Source organism: Bubalus bubalis, chromosome 8 (genome assembly GCF_019923935.1).
Source record: "Bubalus bubalis isolate 160015118507 breed Murrah chromosome 8, NDDB_SH_1, whole genome shotgun sequence".
Lineage (NCBI taxonomy): Eukaryota > Metazoa > Chordata > Mammalia > Artiodactyla > Bovidae > Bubalus > Bubalus bubalis.
Window position 1 is genome coordinate 56,080,733 of NC_059164.1, and position 23,639 is coordinate 56,104,371.

At 40.4% G+C, this 23,639-nt stretch overlaps 1 protein-coding gene across 4 annotated transcripts in view; it reads left to right on the forward strand.

Annotated features, from left to right (window-relative positions):
* DOCK4 (dedicator of cytokinesis 4) overlaps positions 1-23,639 on the forward strand; it is a 474,663-nt gene that overhangs the window by 320,988 nt on the left and 130,036 nt on the right. For all 4 annotated transcript variants that reach the window (XM_045166403.1, XM_045166401.1, XM_045166404.1 and 1 more), the window contains exons 19-24: positions 9-92; positions 315-415; positions 2,700-2,781; positions 4,203-4,373; positions 9,495-9,687; positions 20,565-20,692. In XM_045166403.1, coding sequence (XP_045022338.1) covers positions 9-92; positions 315-415; positions 2,700-2,781; positions 4,203-4,373; positions 9,495-9,687; positions 20,565-20,692 — 759 coding nt within the window. The remainder of the gene's footprint in view (positions 1-8; positions 93-314; positions 416-2,699; positions 2,782-4,202; positions 4,374-9,494; positions 9,688-20,564; positions 20,693-23,639) is intronic.

The following is a 23,639-nucleotide window of genomic DNA, read 5'->3' on the forward strand; positions in this document are numbered from 1 at the left end:
TCTAACAGTTTCTGCAAGATACACTGGATACCTTATTTGGAATTTTAGATGAAAATTCCCAAAAATATGGGTCTAAAGTGTTTGATTCATTGGTGAGTTTAAATTAACTTTATACCTTAATTTTGTCTTTAAATATTGACTTTCATAAGACTGTTTTAGGAATGTGCACTTAATAGAATGAGCTCACTTGAAAGGAAACCTTCCCAAATCAAAACCAAACAAACAAACAAACAAAAGAAACCGTCCCACTCCCCCTGCCAAAAAAGTCTTGGTTTGCATTCAGTTTTGTAAAACTCTGTTTTGTTTTGTTTTAGGTTCACATAATCAATTTGCTGCAAGATAGCAAATTTCATCATTTTAAACCTGTAATGGACACTTACATTGAGAGTCATTTTGCTGGGGCACTTGCATACAGGTAAGGTCCTTTATCTTGTAGTTGGTTTAGAAACAGTTTCTTTTGAACTTTTTAAAGCAGAACCAGCTATATAGGAAAATTTAAAAGAGAATGTAGGAAGAAATGAAGCACAGCTACTCAAGTGTCTCTTGAGACAGTATCTCCCTTTTTCACACATCTTTTTTTGATGGCTGAAACTTATTTTGATTTTAAAAGGTTGGGTCGGGGGGAGAACTTCCTGAGTTCTAGTCCTGAAACCTAAAATATAATGTTTTCTTTTTGCCTCTGTTTCACTTGATCTTCTGTAGTCTAAAATACCTGGTTATTTCATTTTGACAGTCAAGAGCCCCATTTAATCATCACACTCCTTGGTAATTCTAGATGTCTTTAAGAAAGAAATATAATGGGAAAACAGCCTTTGCCATCATACCATTTTAAAGTCCTTTGTTCATTCATTTGTTAATATTTATTGAGTGCCTCCTGCATGCCAGACACTAAGCTTTGTGCTGATCGTATGAAGAGCTGGCCCATGGATGCAAGGGGTTCAGTTATTAGGCTCTATCCTTTGTTACCAGCTGCCATTTTAACCGCTGCTCCTTTCTTATCCACTCAGATAAGATAAGCAAGACTAAAAGTGAATGAATAATGACATGCTGTAGCTGGTACCTGCCTACATGTAGCCTAGAAGATAACAACTCCTCTCTTTCTGTCCTATGGGTGACATCTTCCTGGTCATGGGCCTGCTTAAATACAGCCCTGAAATGTACCCCAAAGTTCCATCTCCCCAGTCCACTGCTGTTATTGCTATTCTGCCAGTTTTTTTTAGTTTATAATTGTTTTTTTTTTTAAATTAGGGGATAATTGCTTTTCAATGTTGTATTAGTTTCTGCTGTACAACAATGTGAATCAGCTATATGTATACATAAATCCTCTCCCTAGCCTCCCAACACCACCCCCCATCCCACCCCAGGTCATCACAGAGCACTGAGCTGAGCTCCCTATGTTATACAGCAGCTGCCAAGGTTTTTATCTTATATGTTATTATCTTATCTTATATGTATAAGATAAAAACTTATCTCACCTTTGGGCATGTGCACGCAGTCATCTATTCCCAGAAGTGTGTTAAAGGAGCTTGGAATCAGGGCTTTGCCCTTTTCCCCCATCTGTGTGCTGTATAAAAGATAGTAGGTAACCAGGTAAGCATTTCATCCAGTTCCTTTGGTTATTTGCTTCCGTAGCTTGGTAAGATTTACACCTCTGATGTTTAAGTGAATGGAGTCATTTTTGCAAGACTTGACCTTCTACCGACATGAGCTTTTCAGAGGGTGAAATGTTTGAGCAAGGATAGTTTTGCCCTTGACCTAACAGTTTGGGCCCTGGTGTGAGGGGTCACTGTTCCAAGTGACACTGTCTCTGGAAACTAGAAAACAGTGGTGTAATGTCTCAGATTAGCCAGGAATGCAGCTAATCAGTTCTAATAAGACAAATAAGGCCCATGGAATCTTCTTGGGCCAGAATCATAACCACTCATCCTCAAAAGTAGTGTTCCCATCAGCATATACTGACTGAAACAACCATGAGTTCTCCTCGGACAGAGAAAATTTTTAAAAATTGCTGTTTTCTAGACACCAAGAACTGGCCATTGTTAAAGGTCACGTGACTGCAATCTTGAGAATTTGAGGCGTGGAGGTTAATTCCATTTTTGTTTCTTAAAACAATAAAACTTCCAGAAATTACTTGGAAAAAATAAAACTTGGCTTTTCTGGAAATTGCTAGGACATGCTCTGATGGTAAGCCTCATTCTTCCCACAGGTCAGAGAATTGGCTTGTTAAGTCCATGGGGTGTGATTTGAAATGAGGAGATGGTATCTTCATCCTTCCCCACACCTTATTTTGCCTCCAGCTAAATATTTTATCCAAATTAGGATTTCACTGGGGAGGAAATCCTAATTAGCAGTTGTCTGAGATCGACCATGGCAGTCAGATTCAGACACTCCCCTGGCCTTTCTTCTGATATTTGTGTTCACCCGTTGGAAGCATGGCCAGAAGCGGCAGGACTCATGGAATATGTCCAGATTGAAAGGAATCTTGCTGGGAGGAAATGTTGTTTCTCTCTTCAGCTTCAAAAAAGGGGTAATGATGGTGATATGCAGACTTTGTAAAATTATCATAATATAACAGTTTGACAGAAACATGAGAACTGATGGAAAATGCCTCCTTGTGATAAAAATAAGCATGTGATTTGTTGGCTTCTAATTGAGAATGAGACCAACTGTACCTTCTGCACATTTCCCCTGTATTTTAGAGATCTCATCAAAGTACTCAAGTGGTATGTGGACCGGATCACAGAAGCGGAGAGACAAGAGCACATCCAGGAGGTGCTGAAGGTAATGACACGCTGTGGATAGCACATCGTAGCCCAACAGTGCTGCTGCGTGGTGATGCCTAAGCAAATTGGTTTCCTCAACACAGGCAGTAATTGCTGATTATTAATCACTGACATTCCAATTCAGTGATCTTAATCAGTTTGTGGCTGCTCCAGAGATGATGAGATTTGAAAAGAACTTTGCCAGACTCACTGGAACCTCCCTAGCATTAAATCCTTAGTCCTCCAGGCTCTGAACACTTGAAATCTAGAAGGAAGGGTGGAGAAGACAAGACTGCAGATGAGCAGTTAAGCTTAGAAGTTCCCTGTTCTTGCTTCTACCACTGACAGAGACCATCTGAGAACCATTTGTCTTACATTTTAAGGGCTTCCCTGGTAGGTCTGCTGGTAAAGAATCCATCTGCAATGCAGGAGACCCCAGTTCAATTCCTGGATTGGGAAGATCCCCTGAAGAAGGGATAGGTTACCCACTCCAGTATTCATGGGCTTCCCTAGTGGCTCAGATGGCAAAGAATCCACCTGCAATGTGGGAGACCTGGCTTCAATCCCTTGGTTGGGAAGATCCCCTGGAGGAGGGCATGGCAACCTAATCCAGTATTCTTGCCTGGAGGATGGCTTAGCAGGAATCATAATGAGGAAACCTAAGGTTTTACAGTGTCTCATGGTTTAACACTGCACATATCTCTGGGCCCTACAAGCTCTGTATATATGAAGATGTTGATACCTTTCTTGCAACATGTTTGTAAAGAATCTACCAATAGATTCTTTTTTAAATTAATTAATTGATTTTAATTGGAGGGCAATTACTTTGCAATATTTTGATGGTTTTTGCCATACATCATCATGAATCGGCCACAGATATGCATGTGTCCCCCACATCCTGAACCCCTCTCCTACCTCCCATCTGTCAATAGATTCTTAAGAGGATTGTGCAGTAACAGCCTTGGCAGCCTTTTGATTTCTGTAATTGAGTACATAGTATTTGATGTCAGTAGATAAAAGTAAATAGGTGTACATTCTAAAAAACAAGCATTTTGCTCATTATAAATTTGTCATTTGGGACTGATTGAAGGTAAAATGCAAGTGGCGAGAGAACCTACCAGCAAAGCAGAATTATTTTTGAAAAACAGACCACCATATCTTTGTTAATTGTATTAAAAAAAAATCATCTGAGGATCAAAAACATTTAACGTTAAGAATTAGATAGAATTTAAAAATTATCTATACTTTTCCTCTCATTAGGTATTAGAGAAAAACAGCTCTTTTGCTATGAGTAAATACTATTCAAAAATTGCACAGGGCCTTAGTACTTCAATCAATAATTTAAAAGTCTAATGATATACTATAGTTTTGTGTAGTGTCATTGTTAATAAATACCTTTGATTTTCTTTGAAACTAACATTTTAAAAATTTTGTTTTAAGGCCCAAGAATATATTTTTAAGTATATTGTTCAGTCTCGAAGGCTGTTTTCCCTTGCCACCGGAGGACAGAATGAGGAGGAATTTCGCTGCTGCATTCAGGAACTGCTCATGTCAGTTCGTTTTTTTCTTTCACAAGAAAGCAAAGGATCTGGAGCATTATCTCAATCACAGGTAATTGTTTTTTCATCTCTGCTGAATAGAGGAAAAAATGAGTCCAATTCATTTATTTTTACCTAGCCGCCTAAGTGAATGTTTTCTCCATCAGCATTTTATAGCTCCAGGTTATATTTGTAGCTTAACTGACTTGGAATAGCCTTTTAAAAAGCCCCCCAGCTTCTAGCACCAGCAGAGCAAAAGGTGGTAATGTCTTTCTTTGGACTGTTGTCACCCTGAATGGGGTTTTGCATCGGCCTCCATTCCAGTTTCTAGAACTCACGCTGATGATTGGAGACACCCTGTCAATGTCACCTGTGGGGAGGAATTTTTCTCTAGCTAGTCTGCTACTGGAAGGACTGATGCTGAAGCTCCAGTCTTTTGGCCACCTGATGTGAAGAGCAGACTCATTGGAAAAGACCCTGATTTGGGCAAGACTGAGGGCAGGAGGGGGAGAAGGAAATGGCAACCCACTTCAGTGTTCTTGCCTGGAGAATCCCAGGGACGGGGGAGCCTAGTTGGCTGCTGTCTATGGGGTCACACAGAGTAGGACACGACTGAAGCAACTTAGCAGCAGCAGAGGGCAGGAGGAGAAGGGGGCGACAGAGGATGAGATGGTTGGATGGCATCACTGGCTCAATGGACATGAGTTTGAGCAAACTCCAGAAGATAGTGGAGGACAGAGAAGCCTGATGTGCTGCAGTCCGTGGGGTCACAGAGAGTGTTGCTTTGAGCAACAAAAGCAGCAATCTGCTGCAGTTGTTTTCCCCAAGCCTGCCTTTTTTTTTTTTCTTTTGGTACACTGTGTGAGCAGTTTCCCAACCAGGGATGGAACCCAATCCCAGGAATGAGACTGGTGAGTCCTAACCACTGGACCACCAGAGAATTCCCACGTACTCTATTTTAATCCATGCACTTGAGGCTCATTGTCCTGGTCTCGGCTAAACTGCATGTTGTTTTGTTTTCAGTTGGCCCTAATCATCCTGGGAGTTATTTTCTATCACCAGTGCTCAGCGGTTGCTGCCAAAGTATATTACCAGGAGTAGCTCTCGTGTTTTGTTTAAGAACAGGATCTATCTACTTTTCAAATAGTGTGCTGAGAGGTCATTGTGCTGAGAGATCATTCTGAATATCTTTCTCTACACTTTCTTAATACTTCTTGTACCTGTTTAATTTTAATAACTTGATTTAAAAACCTGTCAGATGGAGAAGCAACTTCCTTATTACACTCCCCTGGAGACTTGAGACTTACAATCACTGTGAATTTGGATACAAAACGGGATATTGGGAGATTAGATCCCTAGGAGTATTGTTGTAACTTGGTGTCTTTTGCCATTTGGAAGGCATTATATATAAAGGCAAAACACTAGAAATGTACAACCCCCCTCCAATAACAATGCCGTGTTTTTCTGACTATTTGGGAGCTGTTCTTGTTACTTTCTTCTTTGCAGAGGTGGACTTACCTTCCATCTGGGTAAGGATGTTGTTGTTTAGTCACTAAGTCATGTCCGAGTCTTCTGCGACCCCACAGACTATAGCCTACCAGGCTGCTCTGTCCATGGGATTTTCCAGGCAAAAATACTGGAGTGGGTTACCATTTCCTTCTCCAGGGGATCTTCCCAACGCAGGGATCAAACCCGCGTCTCCTGAATTGCAGGTGGATTCTTTTACCACTGAGCCACCGGGGAAGCCCCTGGGTAAGGATACAGGCTCTTTTAATATCATTTTGGCTTCTCTTGTCAATGGTACAATCACTGAACTTTAGGAGACTTGCCAGAGATCTCAATGTCAAGTTGCCAACTAATCAAACCTTACTTATCAGCTGGTGATATTTGAAAAGGATATTCCAACAGGCTAACCATATTTTCCTTTAGATCAAAATTCTCAGAAGTTCACTACTTTTATAAAAACTGTTAAAAATTTCAGTTTTCATTTTGAGATTTTTCTTTAAAAAAAAAAAGAAAAACCTCTATCAAGGATACAACGTACCTAATTCACAACTGAAAAATATTCTCCTACTCTCAAGAGTAACCTTAAGTCATGGTTTCTCAAATAAGAATGTCTTGCTATGGACTCCTGAGATTTTTTTCCTTCTTTAAAGTTAGAGAAACATTCTTTTACCTTAGTTACGTTACACTGAATCCTAGCCGTCTCTCTGAGAGATTTGGGCTCTGAGGTACAGCCATGATATAGAGCAGCTTCCTTTTCTATATTTAACCTCCAACTGCTCTTGATTCTCTAAATTCTACCCCTCCATCAGGATAGTGAAGCAAATGGGACTTCCCTGGATGTGCAGTGGTTAAGACTTCACCTTCCAATGCAGGGGGTGTAGGTTGTATCCCTGGTTTGGGGAAGTAAGATCCCAAAAGCCTTGGGGCATGGCCAAAGAAAAATTAAAATATTTTTTTTTTAAATAGTGAAATTTTCGCACCTTCAAAGAATCATATTTGATTCTTATTTTTTGACTGTTAGCTTTTTATCAGGAGATAATATATAAAATGTGTACATAGTTTTTTAGTTTGATGCTAAGAGAAAATTTATATAAAGAAGTGGCTAGTTTTCTTCATTAAGCAAAGAGGAATTCTCCTTCCTCCCTCTATATTTTGGGAGGAAGGAGAATTTTAAACACTTTTTCCCATTCCAAGTCCCCCTTTGACCCCACACTTTCATAGCTGTCTCTTCTAAGATGGAAGGTGTCACTAATCTGATTGATCCAATATGTTAGGTTACTGTCACTGCACAATAAATGACCATGATGGTGTTAGGTGAAACCCATTTATCAGGTCAGATTCTGTAGATCAAAAAGACATGGTCGGATTTTTGGCTTAGGGTCTCCTGTAACCAAAAGCAGGGGATTGGCTTTGATGGCTTATCTGGAGGCTCTCGGGAGGAATTCACCTTCTTGATCTTTCAGACTTTGGACAGGAATCAGTTTCCTTATGGGTGAGAGTCCCATTTCCTTGCTGGCTGTCAACCAGAGGTGGAGAAGGAGCTGGGTGCTCTTAGCTCCTGGAGACCACTCACATTCCTTGGTGCATGGCCCCTCCGATCCTCAAAGCCAGGCACAGTTTATCAAATCTTTCTCATGCTTCAGATCTCTGAGTTCCCCCACGTGTCAGAGAACACTTCTGTGTGGGAACAGCATCAGGGGACAAATTTCTTGGAGATCATCTTGGAACTCTGCCTACTGTGTCCAGAGCCAAGGATAGCCATTGGTCCAGATTCTTGCCTTAAACACAAAAATCCCAGTTTCCTTGCTCCATTTTGGATTTTTTCCATGTGAGTTACAACTCAGCAAATTCTGTCTCCTGGAGGCAGAATAGGCCATCCCAGCAATCCTTCCAGTTGGATCAGTAGACAGCTGCTCTGTAGAGCTGATACTGCTGCTGCTGCTGCTGCTGCTAAGTTGCTTCACTGCTAGGTGGTTCATTTGGTCATCCTGGCCTAAGCCCAGCCTGCTAATAATTCTGTCCTTGGGAGCAGGACAGAAGGCTAACTCAGCTGTCTGTAGTCCATTCCAAGGACAGCTCTCTACCCTGGGAACCCCAAGAAAAGAAGAATGGTGGAAGGCATTGAGCCCTGAGACCCTGCCGCAAATTCCTATTAATTATCTTTTCTCTTTTTGTCTTGGATACCAGGAAGATCAAAACAATATCGTGTTTTTATTTGCAGTAAAAATCTTTAGCTTAGATACCTGTGCAAATATCTTTCTGCCCTCATCACAAGGTCCTTTTTTATTTATCCTTTTTAATAATTGCATCTTACACTGCAGGCACAAATATCTTTTTGAAATAAAGAGGTATAAATAAAGAATTGACACATACATTAAGGGATTTATGAGGAACATCAAGTTAGGTGACTTTTTAGTGATCAGAAAGCTGGCCTCATTTAATTTTTTTAAACTTCATCTTATGACTCAGTTCTTTGCAGAGTAAAATGAAGGTTATATAAATATAGTCTTTACCAAAAAATATCAGGTTATTAATTTTAAAAGCATTCAAGTAGATCTATAATTTTTAAAAATCAAAGGGAGAACATAGCTGTTGACCCTAGCACCTTGAGCATTCTGATGGTTCTGACATCAGAAACAGGTCTTGGCTCTTCAACATATTTCTGCTGCTGTTATATAGGTAGATACCAAAGTCCACAAATTTGAATTTGATTCTGTGCTTGAATCATCAGCATATGTAGACTTGACCCACTTTCTGCTGGTGTCAGATCTCATTGGTAAATCCGACAGCCATTGAATGTCAGCATATTAGAAACATGTACCTCTTCCTCCACCAGGTGGTTGATCAATTTTTCTTTCCACTGCCCTCTTTTTGTGGAATTTCAAAAGGCTGAGTTTGTTTTGATGTACAGTCTTAGCCCAATTTTTAAAGTATGCCCTTCAGGGTTTGAAGTTAGCATCTATTTTTTTTTTTTTCTTTAAAAAAATAATGATCAGGTTTCTTCATTTGTGTAAACAATATTGTTCTTAATACACACAGTTTTGGATTTTCATTAGATCTTGAAGTAACCTGAGGGATTATTCTAATGATCTTGGCATTTTACAAGTGATGAAGCTGAAACCTAGGGGATTAAAATGACTTGCCCAAGGTCACAGAATTGATTAGAAGTCAAGCTAGTCCTACATATAATCTAGGTCTTCTGATGCTTTCTGACGTCCTATGTTTTTTCTTTAATCATAAATTGCGTGTTTTAGGGAATTAATGTGTTTGGCTTCTTAAAGGTAAATGAGATTTAAATGAGCACTTCAGAAACCTTCTCCAAAAAGAATGAAACATAAATAATTACAATCCAGGTCTTGGCTGAGTATTCCTTCCATTTGATCACGCTGCCTTCTGCTGAATCTGTGGGGGTTTTGTCCATCACTTTGCTAATGTCAGTGGTTTTACAGGATTTCCCAGTTTTTACTATGTTGTACCTTTGCATATTTTGAAAAATTGCTCCGTTTTGGTATACCTTTTTCCCCTAAATTTTGCCCTTTTAGTCTTTTTAGATTTAGGTAGCAGAAGCGTTTGACATTCTATTTCCTACCATTTAAAAATATTTGTCACAGTCTTAAACTCACTGACATTTTTATAGCTGATTTTTCAGGGCATATCTGGGAATTGACTTAAATTTCTTCTTTTAAAGGCTGTGTTTCTGAGCTCCTTCCCAGCTGTGTATTCGGAGCTGTTGAAGCTCTTTGACGTCCGGGAGGTGGCCAACTTGGTCCAGGACACCCTGGGCAGTCTGCCGACCATCGTGCACGTGGATGACGCCCTGCAGGCCGTTAAACTGCAGTGCATTGGCAAGACCGTGGAAAGCCAGCTCTATACCAACCCAGGTAAGGTGTTGGGTCTCTCAGATGAAACAGTGTCTCTAGAAAGCCATTACTTACATTTTCTAGTCATAGGTCAGCAGAAGCAATTCAAAAAGGAAACTAAAAACTTCTTTCTCAGAAGCATTGTGTATTTGGATGGGAGAATAAGTTTATCAAATAGTCAGACACAAAAGTATGGCTCTTAAAACTTTATTTCTGGAAAGAATGAAAATCCTAATAATTAAATTGTTAATTCAGATCACAACAAGTTTTAGTGTAGGGCATGCTTTTTTCCTTGCTGTAGATTTTTTTTTCTTTTAACGTTCAACAAAATTGAAAATTTTTCTTTTCAGAGATGCTTACAGGAACCTGCTATAATCCTTGTTTGTTTATCTCATTTGTCCTTCAAAGTTTTCCATCAATTTGTGTTCTGAAACTGGGTGAAAGTTTCAGTGTGTTGTCATTTTTTATATATTTTATCCTAATAGCAAGTGACTACTTGCTAAGTTGATTTTGTCATAATTTTTTTTGGTTTAGTCACTAAGTTGTGTCTGACTTTTGCAACCCAATGGATGGTAGCCTTCCAGCCTCCTCTGTCCATGGGATTTTCCAGGCAAGAATTTACTGGACTGGGTTGCCATTTCTTTCTCCAGGGGATCTTCCCGACCCAGGAATCGAACCCGAGTCTCCTGCATTGCAGGCAGATGCTTTACTGACTGAGCTATGAGGGAAGCACATCTTGTTTTCCTCTAGTTTTTTTTTTTTTTTTTTTTAAATAATAAAATGCCAGTCTCATTTTAAATTTTATTTTAAAAAGTTTCCATCATTATCACTGAATCAAAAACTTTTAAAAATTATTTTTGAGAAATCTCTTTTCCCATGAATACATGTATGTGTGTGTTGTATTTTTGAAATAGTTCTAAAATATAGTTAAGAAACCTTTTTTTCATTATTTTATTGTGAAATGCTTTAAACATAGAAACTAGACTAGAGCATAATAAATCTCAGCAATGGGAGATATTTACTTTAGATCTTTTAAGAGATTTGTCATTATAGAAATAGGCCCTCTTGTATATACTCACTTCCTTCATATATGTTTCCACTATCAGATTCGGTTCTGTTTTCTATGCCTTTATTCTGTAGCTATAAAAACATACCATTTTTTACCTTTTCAAAATTTTTTCATCCTTTAATTTTTATATAATATTATATTGAATGTCATTCTGTAGAGTGCTTCTTTTTGATTAATATTGCACTTTTTAATTCTTCCATGCTATTAGATATAGCTCTTGTTCTTTTTTACTGTTATATAGTAGTCCAATGAATATTTGTATATTGTGGTTAATTTACCTTTTCTCCTGTTGATAGACTGTTAGTATGTTTCTGATTTTTTTCTGAGATAACAATGTTTCAGTGTGAAAGAGGCTTCAGCCTTCTGATTTCTCCCCATGAAAACACATCTCATCCTGGAAAGAAAGATGCTTCTTATAGTAGTTTTCAGACTGTCCCCCTCAGAGCCCTAGGGTTCTGCTGCGATGATTAGGGCTTCCTTGAGTCCATTCTAAAGGAGATCAGCCCTGGGTGTTCTTTGGAAGGAATGATGATAAAGCTGAAACTCCAGTACTTTGGCCACCTCATGCGAAGAGTTGACTCATTGGAAAAGACTCTGATGCTGGGAGGGATTGGGGGCAGGAGGAGAAGGGGACGACAGAGGATGAGATGGCTGGATGGCATCACGACTCGATGGACATGAGTTTGAGTGAACTCCGGGTGTTGGTGATGGACAGGGAGGCCTGGCGAGCTGCAATTCATGGGGTCTCAAAGAGTCAGACACGACTGAGCAACTGAACTGAACTGAACTGAGGGCGAAGAATAGGCGGTATGAAGTAGAAAGGATGATGGTCCCAACTAGACATCCAAATTTGACTAGAATATCAGTTCTGTCAATATCAATTACCAAACTAAGAAGAGTTTATTCTATCAGAGGAATTGGTGATTTTTACCATATTTCTCTCTTACTGGCTAGATGATTCTTTGTTGGGTTAAAGTCTGACACAAAAAGAGCAACATAGATAAATGAAAACCATTTCTAAATGTAAGGAAATTATTTTTGTTCGTTATTGCCCCTGGGAGATGTGTTCTGTCTGTGGACTCAGTTCCCTGTTGATTACTGATGCCCAAGAGGTGGTAGAGAAATCATACTGGGTCTCTGTGGGAGGTGGTGAGATTGTTTACTGGGGCCAGAATAGAAGGACTCAAGAGACCCAGGGAACGTGGACCCTGAAAGGGCTGTGCTCGTGACCTAGAGGAGAGACTTGGAGCCAGTGCTGGGGCTTAGTGATGTGGAAGGAGGAGGGGGGGGGAAGCCTGCTTCATTTGTTCTGTGGGACACTCCTCGTGGAGGGTAATTATGGGAAACATAAACTTCTGAGAAACAAAGTGACTCCTGATCAATGGAACACACTGAGGCACATGCACAGATGCTAGTAAGAGGCCTGACTTCCATCATTGCCCCCAGAAAGATGGGATTAGCTTGCTGTTTAGTGACTCGCTGAGCTTCCCAGGTGGCACTAGTGGTAAAAAAAAAAATTACCCAGGAACCATAACAACAACAACAAGGAAAAACCATGAAGAGCATCACCAAACTATGGCGAAATCAGATTCATGTTATAGATAAACTTTGACCTGTTAGTTTCCTGCTGGTACCACAGCGATTACTACAAACTTAGTGGATTAATGTAACTCAAATTTCTTATGTTACATTTCTGTAGGGCAGAAGTCCAAAAGGCTTCTCACTGGCCTAAAATCAGGGTGTGGATGGAGCAACATTCCTTTGTGTAGTGTCTAGGGAATAATTTGTTTTCTTGCCTCTGACAGCTTCTAGAGGCTGCCTACATTCCTGCCTCCTTCATCTTTAAAGCCAGCAGTCTAGCATCTTCACATCTCTGACTCTGTCTAGCTGCTTTCACTTGTAAGGACCTCTATGTTTACATGGGTCCCACCTAGATAATTCAGGATGATCTCCCCAGCTCAGCATCCTTATTTTAATCATTTCCGAAAAATCTCTTTAACATAATCTATTCACATAACATATATACAGGTTCTGAGAATTAAGATGTAGATGTCTTTGAGGGGAACAATTTATTCTGCCTACTACATAGGGGTAAAACGAACAGTTTAAAAGCAGTGTGATGGTAGCTCCATATATGAAAGGCAAAAACACTCAGGAGTCTGAATTTTATTTACTTGTTGGAAGTAAAATAAATGGAACATGAAGTCCTACAGTTATATGAGTACACACATCTTGGCCAGATGGAAGTTACAAATGACACTTTGCTGATTAAAATTATAAATCTGAACAGAGAAAATAAAATAGGGATAAGTACATTACATGGTATCAACTGGCTATGTATTCAGCTGAAGACAAAGTATTTAATTCTTGATGGCCTTAATGACAGGTGCATTGCTCAGAACACTGAGTATGGCAGAGATAATTGCTACTCTGAGCTGAATTCTGATCAACAAAGATGAACTGGTTAGTGATAGAGAAGTGAGAAGGATCTGAGAAAGTGATCTCATTTTCTGGGGCATTCATTTTAGCCAGAAAGGCGTACAGAGTACAGTCAGCCCATGCTTTAAGAAAATAGATTTCAAAATATTTTGGAGAACAAGACTGTACATGTTACAAGCTCCTTAGGAGAGATAGAAAGTTCTGAAAATTTTCTTTGTACTAGAATCCTATATTAGGCTTCTCCAGAGAAAAAATTGTGTGTGTGTGTGTGTGTGTGTGTGTGTGTGTAGATTTATTGTAAGGAATTGTCTTATGTGTTTATGGAGGCTGAGAAGTCCCAAAATCTTCAGTTAGCAAGCTGGAGATTCAAAGTAGGTGACATAGTTCCAGTCTGAGTTCCAAGGCCTAAAAACCAGGAGAGGTGTTTGCATAAATTCCAGTCTAAATCTGAAGGCAGGAAAAGGTGGATATCTCACCTGAATGACAGGCAGAGAGAGTAAACTCTTCTTTACTCCACCTTTTCTTGTATTCAGAGCTTCAACGGATTAGGTGAGGCCCACCCATGTTGGGGAGGACAGCCTGCTTTACTTAGCCTACATCACACATAATTCCTATCCAGAAATGCACTGGCACACCAAAGATAGCATTTAACCAAATACCTGAGCTCCCATGGCACAAATTGACATATAAAATTAACCAGTGCAAACCCCAAAGAGAAAAAAAGTGGAGGAGATATGCAAAGGAAGCAGTATGGCTGCAGAATACTTCCAGTTGAGCTTACCTTAGAAATTAACACTCACAGAAGGCAAAGAGGGGCATACAAGGTCAACACCACAGAAGGGAACAACAAAAACGTGGTAGGAAGGTTCAGGCCATCTTGAGTTAAGGGGCAGGGGCAGCCTCAGGGCTGGAGACATTCTACAGCCAGGTAGAGTCCCGCAAGGTGAGAGTCTAGGGTAGCTGATCAGACCTGAAAGACTTCGCTCAGATTTGAAATTTAAGCAGCTTGTTGTTCCACATCTAAATCATCCGGGGTCCAGGCAGGCTTATTTAAGGTATAAAAGTTGAGCTGCTCACTTTTCCTTTTCTCCCCACAATTCTATTCTTCCTGTTTTTTGAAGGCCAGGAAAAGGTCTCAGTGATGTTGGAGAAGACAGCTTGCCATGAGTAAAGAGCAGATTTGAAGGATGGAGGTTGAGGCAGGGGGAGGCAGAAGCATGGAGAATGGGGGCTGAGAGGCAGGTGAAGCTGTGGGAATGAGAAGGTGGATGTTGAGTCTTCTCAGACCACAGGGCAGGCTCTGGAGGACTGTGGTTTTGTCTCCATTTTCACTGGGCCCCATCGCTTGGTGCTTGACTTGTTCAGCAGAGGTCTGCGGTCATTCCCGAGCTATTTGCTTGCTAAGATAAGGTCATACATGTTTTTACTTCGGGGTAATTGAGCAGTTTCTCAGGCAAACCACAGTGTAGATAATAGAGGTGAGCATAAATGCACGGAGCGTGTAGTGATGAGAAACGTGCTGGTGCTACCTCCTATTCCCACAGACTGAAAAGCCAGGCATCTCAGGGATTTCGTAAGAAAGTACCCCGAAGTCATTGTTTTTTCCTTTTGCCAGAAACTCCCCAGTTCCCTATTAGCTCTTTTGTGGACTTGATGGCTGCAGTGAAAAAGTAAAGGAGAAAGGGAGGAAGGTGGACTATAAGACTGTTTTTTAAGGACATCTTTGTTGTTGTTATTTTTAATATTTGGCTGCACTGGGTCTCAGTTGTGGCATGTGAGATCTAGTTCCCTGAGCAGGGATCAAACTTGGGCCTCCTGCACTGAGACCGTGGAGTTTTAGCCAACTGTACCACCACAGGAAAGTCCCCATAAGACTGTTTTTAAAGTTTATTCTAGGAACGAATGCCTCTACCTGTCCATCCTACCCCCTCGTTTTAGGCCACAATATAAAAAAAGGATGTGTGATGGTATATCTATTAATTTGACGACTTGAAGAATAAAATCTTACTACAATTGATGAGTGCCTGTAGCTTTTCTTTGAACTTTAGGTAAAGCCTAGTTGAGTATTGACTTTTCTTGCACTGTAATTAAATTTCTTTCACATTAGAAAATGCCACTTGCTCACAGCTTTTCTATTAACCACAGCTTACACTGTAGCAGACAGGCCTTGTAAAGATACATGGAGTTGCAAGAATGAAGAATGCTCTTTTTCCCCTCAAAGTACAATGATAGTGCCCTGCCCACCTGCCTGGTCCCGTCTCAGTGTTACTTCACTCTACTTGGAACCGACTTTCTCCTGTTCCTTTCTGAACCAAGTTGACCCATCTTTACCCTTCAGGATTCAGTTGAACTCTCATTTTCTCAAGAAATCTCTTATCTGCCTCACCCATCCCATCATCAGTCTCATTCTTTGGCTTTTTACTTCTTGGATAACTTAATGCATCTGTAATAACTGAAGAATTGGTGATTTAGTTGTTTCAAGTCTGTCTCTCCCCCCCTCATCCCAGAAGAAGAGCCTAAAATAACATGGGTTCTATTTATCTTGAAGACAGTTTTATCTCTAGCTTCCATAACAGTGCCTGGTGCATAATAGACACTTGATAGATGCTTCATGAATGCTATGTACTAGGTCATGACCAGGATCAGGATGGAGCAGGAATTGTTGTTCAGTCGCTCAGTCGTGTCCAACTCTTTGCGTCCCCATGGACTGCAGCACGCCAGGCCGGTCCATCACCAACTCCTGGAGTTTACTCAAACTCATATCCATTTAGTCAGTGATGCCATCCAACCATCTCATCCTCTGTCATCCCCTTCTCATCCTTCCTTCAATCTTTCCCAGCATCAGGATCTTTTCAAATGAGTCAGTTCTTTGCATCAGGTGGCCAAATTATTAGAGTTTCAGCTTCAGCATCCGTCCTTCCAGTGAATATTCAGGACTGATTTCCTTTAGGAATGACTGGTTTAATCTCCTTGCACTCCAAGGCACTCTCAAGAGTCTTCTCCAACACCACAGTTCAAAAGTATCAATTCTTCAGCACTCACATATCCATACATGACTACTGGAAAAAACATAGCTTTGTCAGCAAAGTAATGTCTCTGTTTTTTAATATGCTGTCTAAGTTTGTCATAGCTTTTCTTTCAAGGGGCAAGTGTCTTAATTTCATGGCTGCAGTCACTGTCTACAGTGATTTGGGAGCCCAGGAAGAGAAAATCTGTCACTGCTTCCCCGCTTTTCCCCTTCTATTTGCCATGAAGTGATGAGAGTGGATGCAGTGATCTTAATTTTCTGAATGTTGAGTTTTAAGCCAGCTTTTCCACTCTCCTCTTTCACCTTCATCAAGAGGTTCTTTAGTTGCTCTTCACTTTCTGCCATTAGAGTGGTATCATCTGCATATAGGTCATTGATATTTCTTCTGGCCATCTTGATTCCAGCTTGTGCTTCATCCAGTCCAGCATTTCTCATGATGTGCTCTACATATGAGTTAAATAAGCAGGGTGACAATATACAGCCTTGTCATATTCCTTTCATAATTTTGAACCAGTCAGTTGTTCTGTGCCAGGTTCTAACTTGCTTCTTGACTTGTATACACATTTCTCAGGAGACAGGTAAGGTGGTCTAGTAACTCCCGTCTTTTTAAGAATTTTCCACAGTTGGTTGTGATCTACACACTCAAAGGCTTTAGCATAGTCATGAAGCAGCAGTAGATGTTTTTCTTTAACTCCCTTGCTTTCTCCATGATCCAGCGTATGCTGGTGTTTGATCTCTGGTTCCTCTGCATTCCTTAATATTTTGCTTTAAGGGTGGGAGATTGAAACCACTCTATAAGAAACCTGGGCCACACAGAGATCATCCCTAGCCCTGGGCTGTTGTCTACCTGTGTGGTACTGACTTTGTGTGCATGACAGGAAGCCCCTAAATCATCATCAGTCCTGTCCATTCTGAGCGTTTTCTGTCCACCAGTGACTGAAGGGCTAGTTTGCAGGTTCTGTTGATGTCTGTGACATTAGCAGTTCATTTCCTGGTATCTTGGATCACAAAGGCCTAAACCAGCTCTGATTTCAGGGCTTTTTGTTCTGCTGGTGCTTCCCTGCAGCCAGCAGCTCTGCTCCATTCAGAGCTGTGCCACAGCCGGACCCCTTGCCCACCTGGGGTACCATCTCCGCGTCCTGAGGCTGCCATGGAGCAGCTGCTTGGGTGTCGTGCTGGTGTCCAGCCTGTACTGAGACAGTTGGTGGAGAGTGGCTGGAAACCCTGCATGCCCCTAAAGGACTCACAGCCCTCATTCACTTGGGGACAGAGGACTACAAGGATGATTGTCTAAAGCTTTGTTGCTAGAGGAACAAAGATGAGAACTTTCCTGGAAATTAACATCAAGGAGGAAGTTTATCAGCATTTCTTAGCTGCTGCTTCCTCTTCCTAGCCCCACACCTATTGGAAATTGCTAATGGGAGCTGGCTTATCTCTTCAAGTGTGTACAGACAAAATAAAAAGACACACCATACAGTGAGCTTTATCTGAGAATCTGAATCTCAGTGTTTTGACCCTTTCAAGGACAGAACCTGCATAACAGATTCTACTGTTTAGAAACTTACTGTATGTTCAAGTCTGGGTTTTGTTTTTCCTTTGAGCCTTTTTCTTTTTTCCTTTGAGCCTTCTTGATGACTCCAGGAGTTTTGTTTTAAAGATAAGAATTAGCATTTTAACCAGTCAGTTCGTTTGGCATTTACCCCTCGATTCTATCATGTGCATTGGTAATATTGCCCTAGTAATGGAGAAGCAGCAAATCTTCAGGCAACTCATACATTTATTTTCACAGGCACCACACACCAATTATTTGTCTGCCTTACATTTTGGCAGTAGAGATTTCCTTAACAGTTGATTGCAAATTGAATTTTTAGAAATCAAATCCCACTGGCTGCAGGAACATATCAGACAAGCTTTATCTTCCTTTCTAATTAAGCATCACTAGGCAGTGACTCCTGTCATTTAAGCTTTCAGTTTCCTTTTCTTGGTTCTTTTTGTCAAGTAATTGTTTTATAAATAAGTATTGGGCTTCCCTGGTAGCTCAGCTGGTAAAGAATCCACCTGCAATGCAGGAGACCTTGGTTTGATTCCTGGGTTGAGAAGATCCCCGGGAGAAGGAATAGGCTACCCATTCCAGTATTCTTGGGCTTCCATGGTGACTCAACTGGTAAGGAATCCGCCTGCAATGCAGGAGACCCCGGTTCCATTCCTGTATCGGGAAGATCAGCTGGAGAAGGGAAAGGCTACCCACTCCAGTATTTCGGCTTGGAGTACAGTCCATGGGATCGCAAAGAGTCTGACAGAACAGAGTGACTTTCACTTTCAGTTTCAATGAAGTCCCTGGTAAGGCTTCCTGTTGCAAGGAAGCCTGCAATGAGTTCTACTGGATTTTAACCCTTTGTGTTCATTTTCTGAAAGTGAAGCATGACTGTGACTTATGTGGTTTGTTTTGATGGTAAACCTCAGGCCGCACCTCACTGTGTTGGTAGCCCGGTGGCAGGCATTAAAAGAAATATAACTGCCAACCTCACTACTGAAAGAAATCAAGAAGACAACAAGAGAAGTCAGGCAAACACCAATAAAGGCGCTTTCCGAATTGTGAATACTTAAAATTTTTATTAGCATACAGGATCATACATTTTTTCCCTTATGGATATACCTTATCGTACTGGCTAGGAATCCAGTACAGTGTTGAATTGGTGAAATTGGCCTTCCTTGCTTTATTTTTGATCTTAAAGACAAAGCATTCAATCTTTTACTATTATGTTAGCTAACAGTAGGTATTTCATCAAGGCCCTTTATCTAAACTTGAGAAAACTATCTATTATTCTTTAATTATCACCTTTTATCATTTATGGATGCTGAATTTTTCACATTTCATACATCTGCTAATATAGTGAATCACATTGATTGATTGACTTTCAAATGTTAAAACGATCATTCATTCCCAGGATAAACCTATTTAATCACTGTATGTGTGTTATGCTAAAATTTTATAAGAATTTTTGCATCTATGTTGATGAGAGATAGCAAATCTGTAGTTTTGTCTTAAAATGTCTTTGACTGATTTTGGCATAGATAATGCTGGCCTCATAAAATGAGTTAATTGTATTCCCTGTTCTATTTTCTGGGAGGATTTATGTATATTTGATATGCTTTCTTCTACGTATTGCTTCATAGAACTCATAGAAGCTACCTGGGTCTGGAATTTTCCTTGTATGCTGCTAATAGCAAGTTGAGTTTCTTTAATAGGTATAGAGTTATTTAGCTTATCCATTTTCCCTTGAATGAGTAAGGTGGGATTATAGCTTATACAAGCTGTCTATAAGACACATGGATTTTTATAAACCAAAATTAATTCATTTGAATTGTTTCACAGATGACATCTTTTAGAAAACCAAGCAAGGTGGGCTGGGGTATTTGCAAGTGGGCACATCCTATAAATAAAATTCCCATTATGGGCCCAAGATAGGCAATAATTTTGTGTTAATGACATCACATTGAAAAATAAACCTTCAGGAAAATAGGCATATTCACTGTTACTTTTTCAAAATATTGGAATATATACTGCATATAAGTCAATTTTTAGATTACTTATCACCTTACTATTTCAAATACTTATGACAAGTTAGAGATCAAAAATATGAAAAAATATTCAAGAAAAGTAGAAGATAGTTTAAGATATTCATGACATGAATGTAGTCAAAGTTCCAGACAGAGGAGAGAAGAACTAGCAGTAGCAGGAAGGAAATAATACTAGAAATAATTCAAGGCAAGTTCCCAGAACTAAAGAGTTTATAGATTTTAAGAGCCATAACAAAGTATATGATCGCGAAGTTTTGAATTACAAGGAATAATTTCCTGAAAGCTTTCAGAAAGAAAAACAAAAATAAAACAAAAATCTGATCATGGAGAAAGGGTTGGAAATCAGAATAGCAGGAAATGCAAAGTGTTAATTTAGCCAGAAATTGTGATATAACTCTTTTAAGAGGCTGGAGAGAAGAAAAAGAGGTTAAAAAACAAAACAAAAAACTAAATTCTCATCTACCATAATAGGAAGTGAGTCGATGATCCATCTCAATGAAAAGTCTGGAGATAGCAAGAAAAGCATGCTATTTAGGTATTTGGTAGTAAAAACAAATAAACAAACAAACAAACAAAACCTGTTTCAATAAAAGAGTGAAAGGCCAGTAGTCATGGGTTGGAGAAGCGACTACTGTTTTTCAGTATCAACTATGTAGAACGAGTACTTTTCTAACTATATGTGTTAATAATTTAGCAATTAAAATTAAAGAGTAGATAAGGATTTGCACGAGGTTTGCGTGGGCCTGTTAAATATGACACTAATACTTCTTCTCCCTCCAGATTCCCGGTACATTCTCTTACCTGTCGTGTTACATCACCTCCACATGCACTTGCAAGAGCAGAAGGACCTGATCATGTGTGCACGGATCCTTAGCAACGTATTTTGTCTCATCAAGAAAAACAGCTCAGTAAGTAAACACAGGTGATAGGATATAGTGCCCATCAGATGGCTTCTGGAAAGAAAATGTTAAGTCTTCTGAGAAAGCACACCAAAGAATCATCCTTTGAGACTCTTGCTTTCATGTCCATCTGTGTTGGACTTTTTACTTTTCTTCTAAAGGAATTTTTTTTTTTTTAACCTTGTAGGATGGCTGTAGCCCCAAATAACCTGCATGTCTTAAACTTGTATTTCAAGAAAGAACTGAATACCCAATGAGAAAAATTAGAAATCTCAAATCCTCCCACATGTGTCTTTAATCTTGATAAATGCTCTGTGGCAGGAATAAATTATTGCTTGCAAAGACAGTCTGTTTGGGCCCATTCAGTGAAAGACTGGATGATGATGATCAGAGCTCGGCCACAGGCTTTGGGCCAAGCCCTGTGCAGATAGTGAAAGCTAAAGAGAGGCCCATGGGCCTGGTGGTATCTTGCACCACAACCGTTACTGATCACTTCATTGTCATGGCTCTGGGAATTCCTGTCAATGTTCCTGACTCTTGAGGAATTGCAGTTTGTATTAGACGATGCAGTGTCAACAGAAAAATTGCATGCTTGCTTATAAACGGGGGTAACCCCCTGCATGCTCATGGTTCAGAGTCCATGATGTGAAGTCCATGTGTGAAGGATGTCCTAGTTTAGTTCCATCAGTTTGCACCTGTTTACTGCACAGCCTCATCCGTAACAACTTCTACAAAGCAGGATTGGCAGTGAATGTTGGGATCCCTGTTTCTCTGCCTCCCACTTACTAGCATGCTATCGTTTCCCCATTTTTGTTCCCTCGGAGTTACGATCACCTTCTGAAGAGCTCCGCAGTCAGCTGGCATGTGCTTCCAGTAGAAGTCTTGGACATAGGACTCCAGTAGTGTGGAAACAGTTGTTGTTGCTCAGTTGCTAAATCATGTCCAACTCTTTGTGACCCCATGGACTGCAGCACACCAGGCTCCTCTGTCCTTCACCATCGTCCGGAGTTTGCTCAGACTCATGTCCATTGAGTCAGTGATGCTTATCTAACAGTCTCATCCTCTGTCACCCTCTTCTCCTCCTGCCTTCAATCTTTCCCAGCATCGGGGTCTTTTCCAATGAGTTGGCTCTTTGCATCAGGTGGCCAAAGTATTGGAGCTTCAGCTTTAGCGTCAGTCCTTCCAATGAGTATTCAGGGTTGATTTCCTTTAGGTTGACTAGTTTGATCTCCTTGCTGTCCAAAGGACTCTTAAGAGTCTTCTTCAGCACTGCATTTCAAAAGCATCGGTTCTTTGGTGGGAACAGAGTTGGCCCTTGAGAGAAAAAGGCCAGAAACTCTGTGTCTGAAAGTATGGTGTGAGATACCTGCATAGGAGGGACCATTGCTTTTTACACACCCAATTCATTAAAGTACAGCTATATGGCACCCCACTCCAGTACTCTTGCCTGGAAAATCCTATGGATGGAGAAGCCTGGTAGGCTGCAGTCCATGGAGTCGCTAAGAGTCGGACACGACTGAGCGATTTCACTTTGACTTTTCACTTTCATGCATTGGAGAAGGAAATGGCAACCCACTCCAGTATTCTTGCCTGCAGAATCCCAGGGACGGGGGAGCCTGGTGGGCTGCCGTCTATGGGGTCGCACAGAGTCGGACACGACTGAAGCGACTTAGCAGCAGCAGCAGCATACCATGCCTAGTGAGAATGTTTTTGCTAACTCTCATTGCTGAGAGTGAGAAGTAAGTTTAAAAGGTTACTGCAGAAAACCAAAAATGTCAGGTGTTAGTAGAGATGATTTTTTTTCCTCCCATTCCATTGTTGAAGTTTTGGTCAATTTTTGCACTTATCTGATAAGGAAGTCAGAGCAGAAACTCTGTTTTGGGGGGGAATCTTTAGTAGTTTTCTTTCCAGTGTAAGAAAGTTTATCATAAAATCCCAGCCAAAAGGGTCCTTCAAACTCATACTTTCTAAAAGTTTTCTTTTCAAAAGTAATCTTCTTGCTACACAAAGCATTTGTCACCATAGTCCTTTGTCTGGTGCAGGTATAATAAGAACTAAAATTTTGCTCTCTCTCAAGTTCTGGGGCTTAGATAGTATTCATTTTGCTTTGGGAGAGCAGTCCCACCACGGCCACTAACATTAAGTCCAGTCTGTAACTAACATCATTCATTCAGACTGAATGCTGTTTGCTAATCTTTACATTCTTGGGAAATAGATGGGGAAACAGTGGAAACAGTGTCAGACTTTATTTTTGGGGGCTCCAAAATCACTGCAGATGGTGACTGCCGCCATGAAATTAAAAGACGCTTACTTCTTGGAAGGAACCTAGATAGCATATTCAAAAGCAGAGACATTACTTTGCCAACAAAGGTCCATCTAGTCAAGGCTATGGTTTTTCCAGTGGTCATGTATAGATATGAGAGTTGGACTGTGAAGAAAGCTGAGCACCAAACAATTGATGCTTTTGAACTGTGGTGTTGGAGAAGACTCTTGAGAGTCCTTTGGACTGCAAGGAGATCCAACCAGTCCATTCTAAAGGAGATCAGTCTTGGGTGTTCTTTGGAAGGACTGATGCTAAAGCTGAAACTCCAGTACTTTGGCCACCTGATGTGAAGAACTGATTCATTTGAAAAGACCCTGATACTGGAAAGATTGAAGGTGGGAGAAGGGGATGACAGAGGATGAGATGGCTGGATGGCATCACTGACTCGATGGACATGAGTTTGAGTGAACTCCGGGAGTTAGTGATGGACAAGGAGGCCTGGCGTGCTGCAATCCATGGAGTCGCAAAGAGTTGGACACGACTGAGCGACTGAACTGAACTGAACTGAAAAATCACTTTATAGGAATAGTTATTTACACTTAGGAGTTTTGGAAAATGACCCATGCAACTCCAGTGATGAGAAGAATAAATGTAAACACAATCTGAAATCAAAGGATTACAAACCCTTAAAAC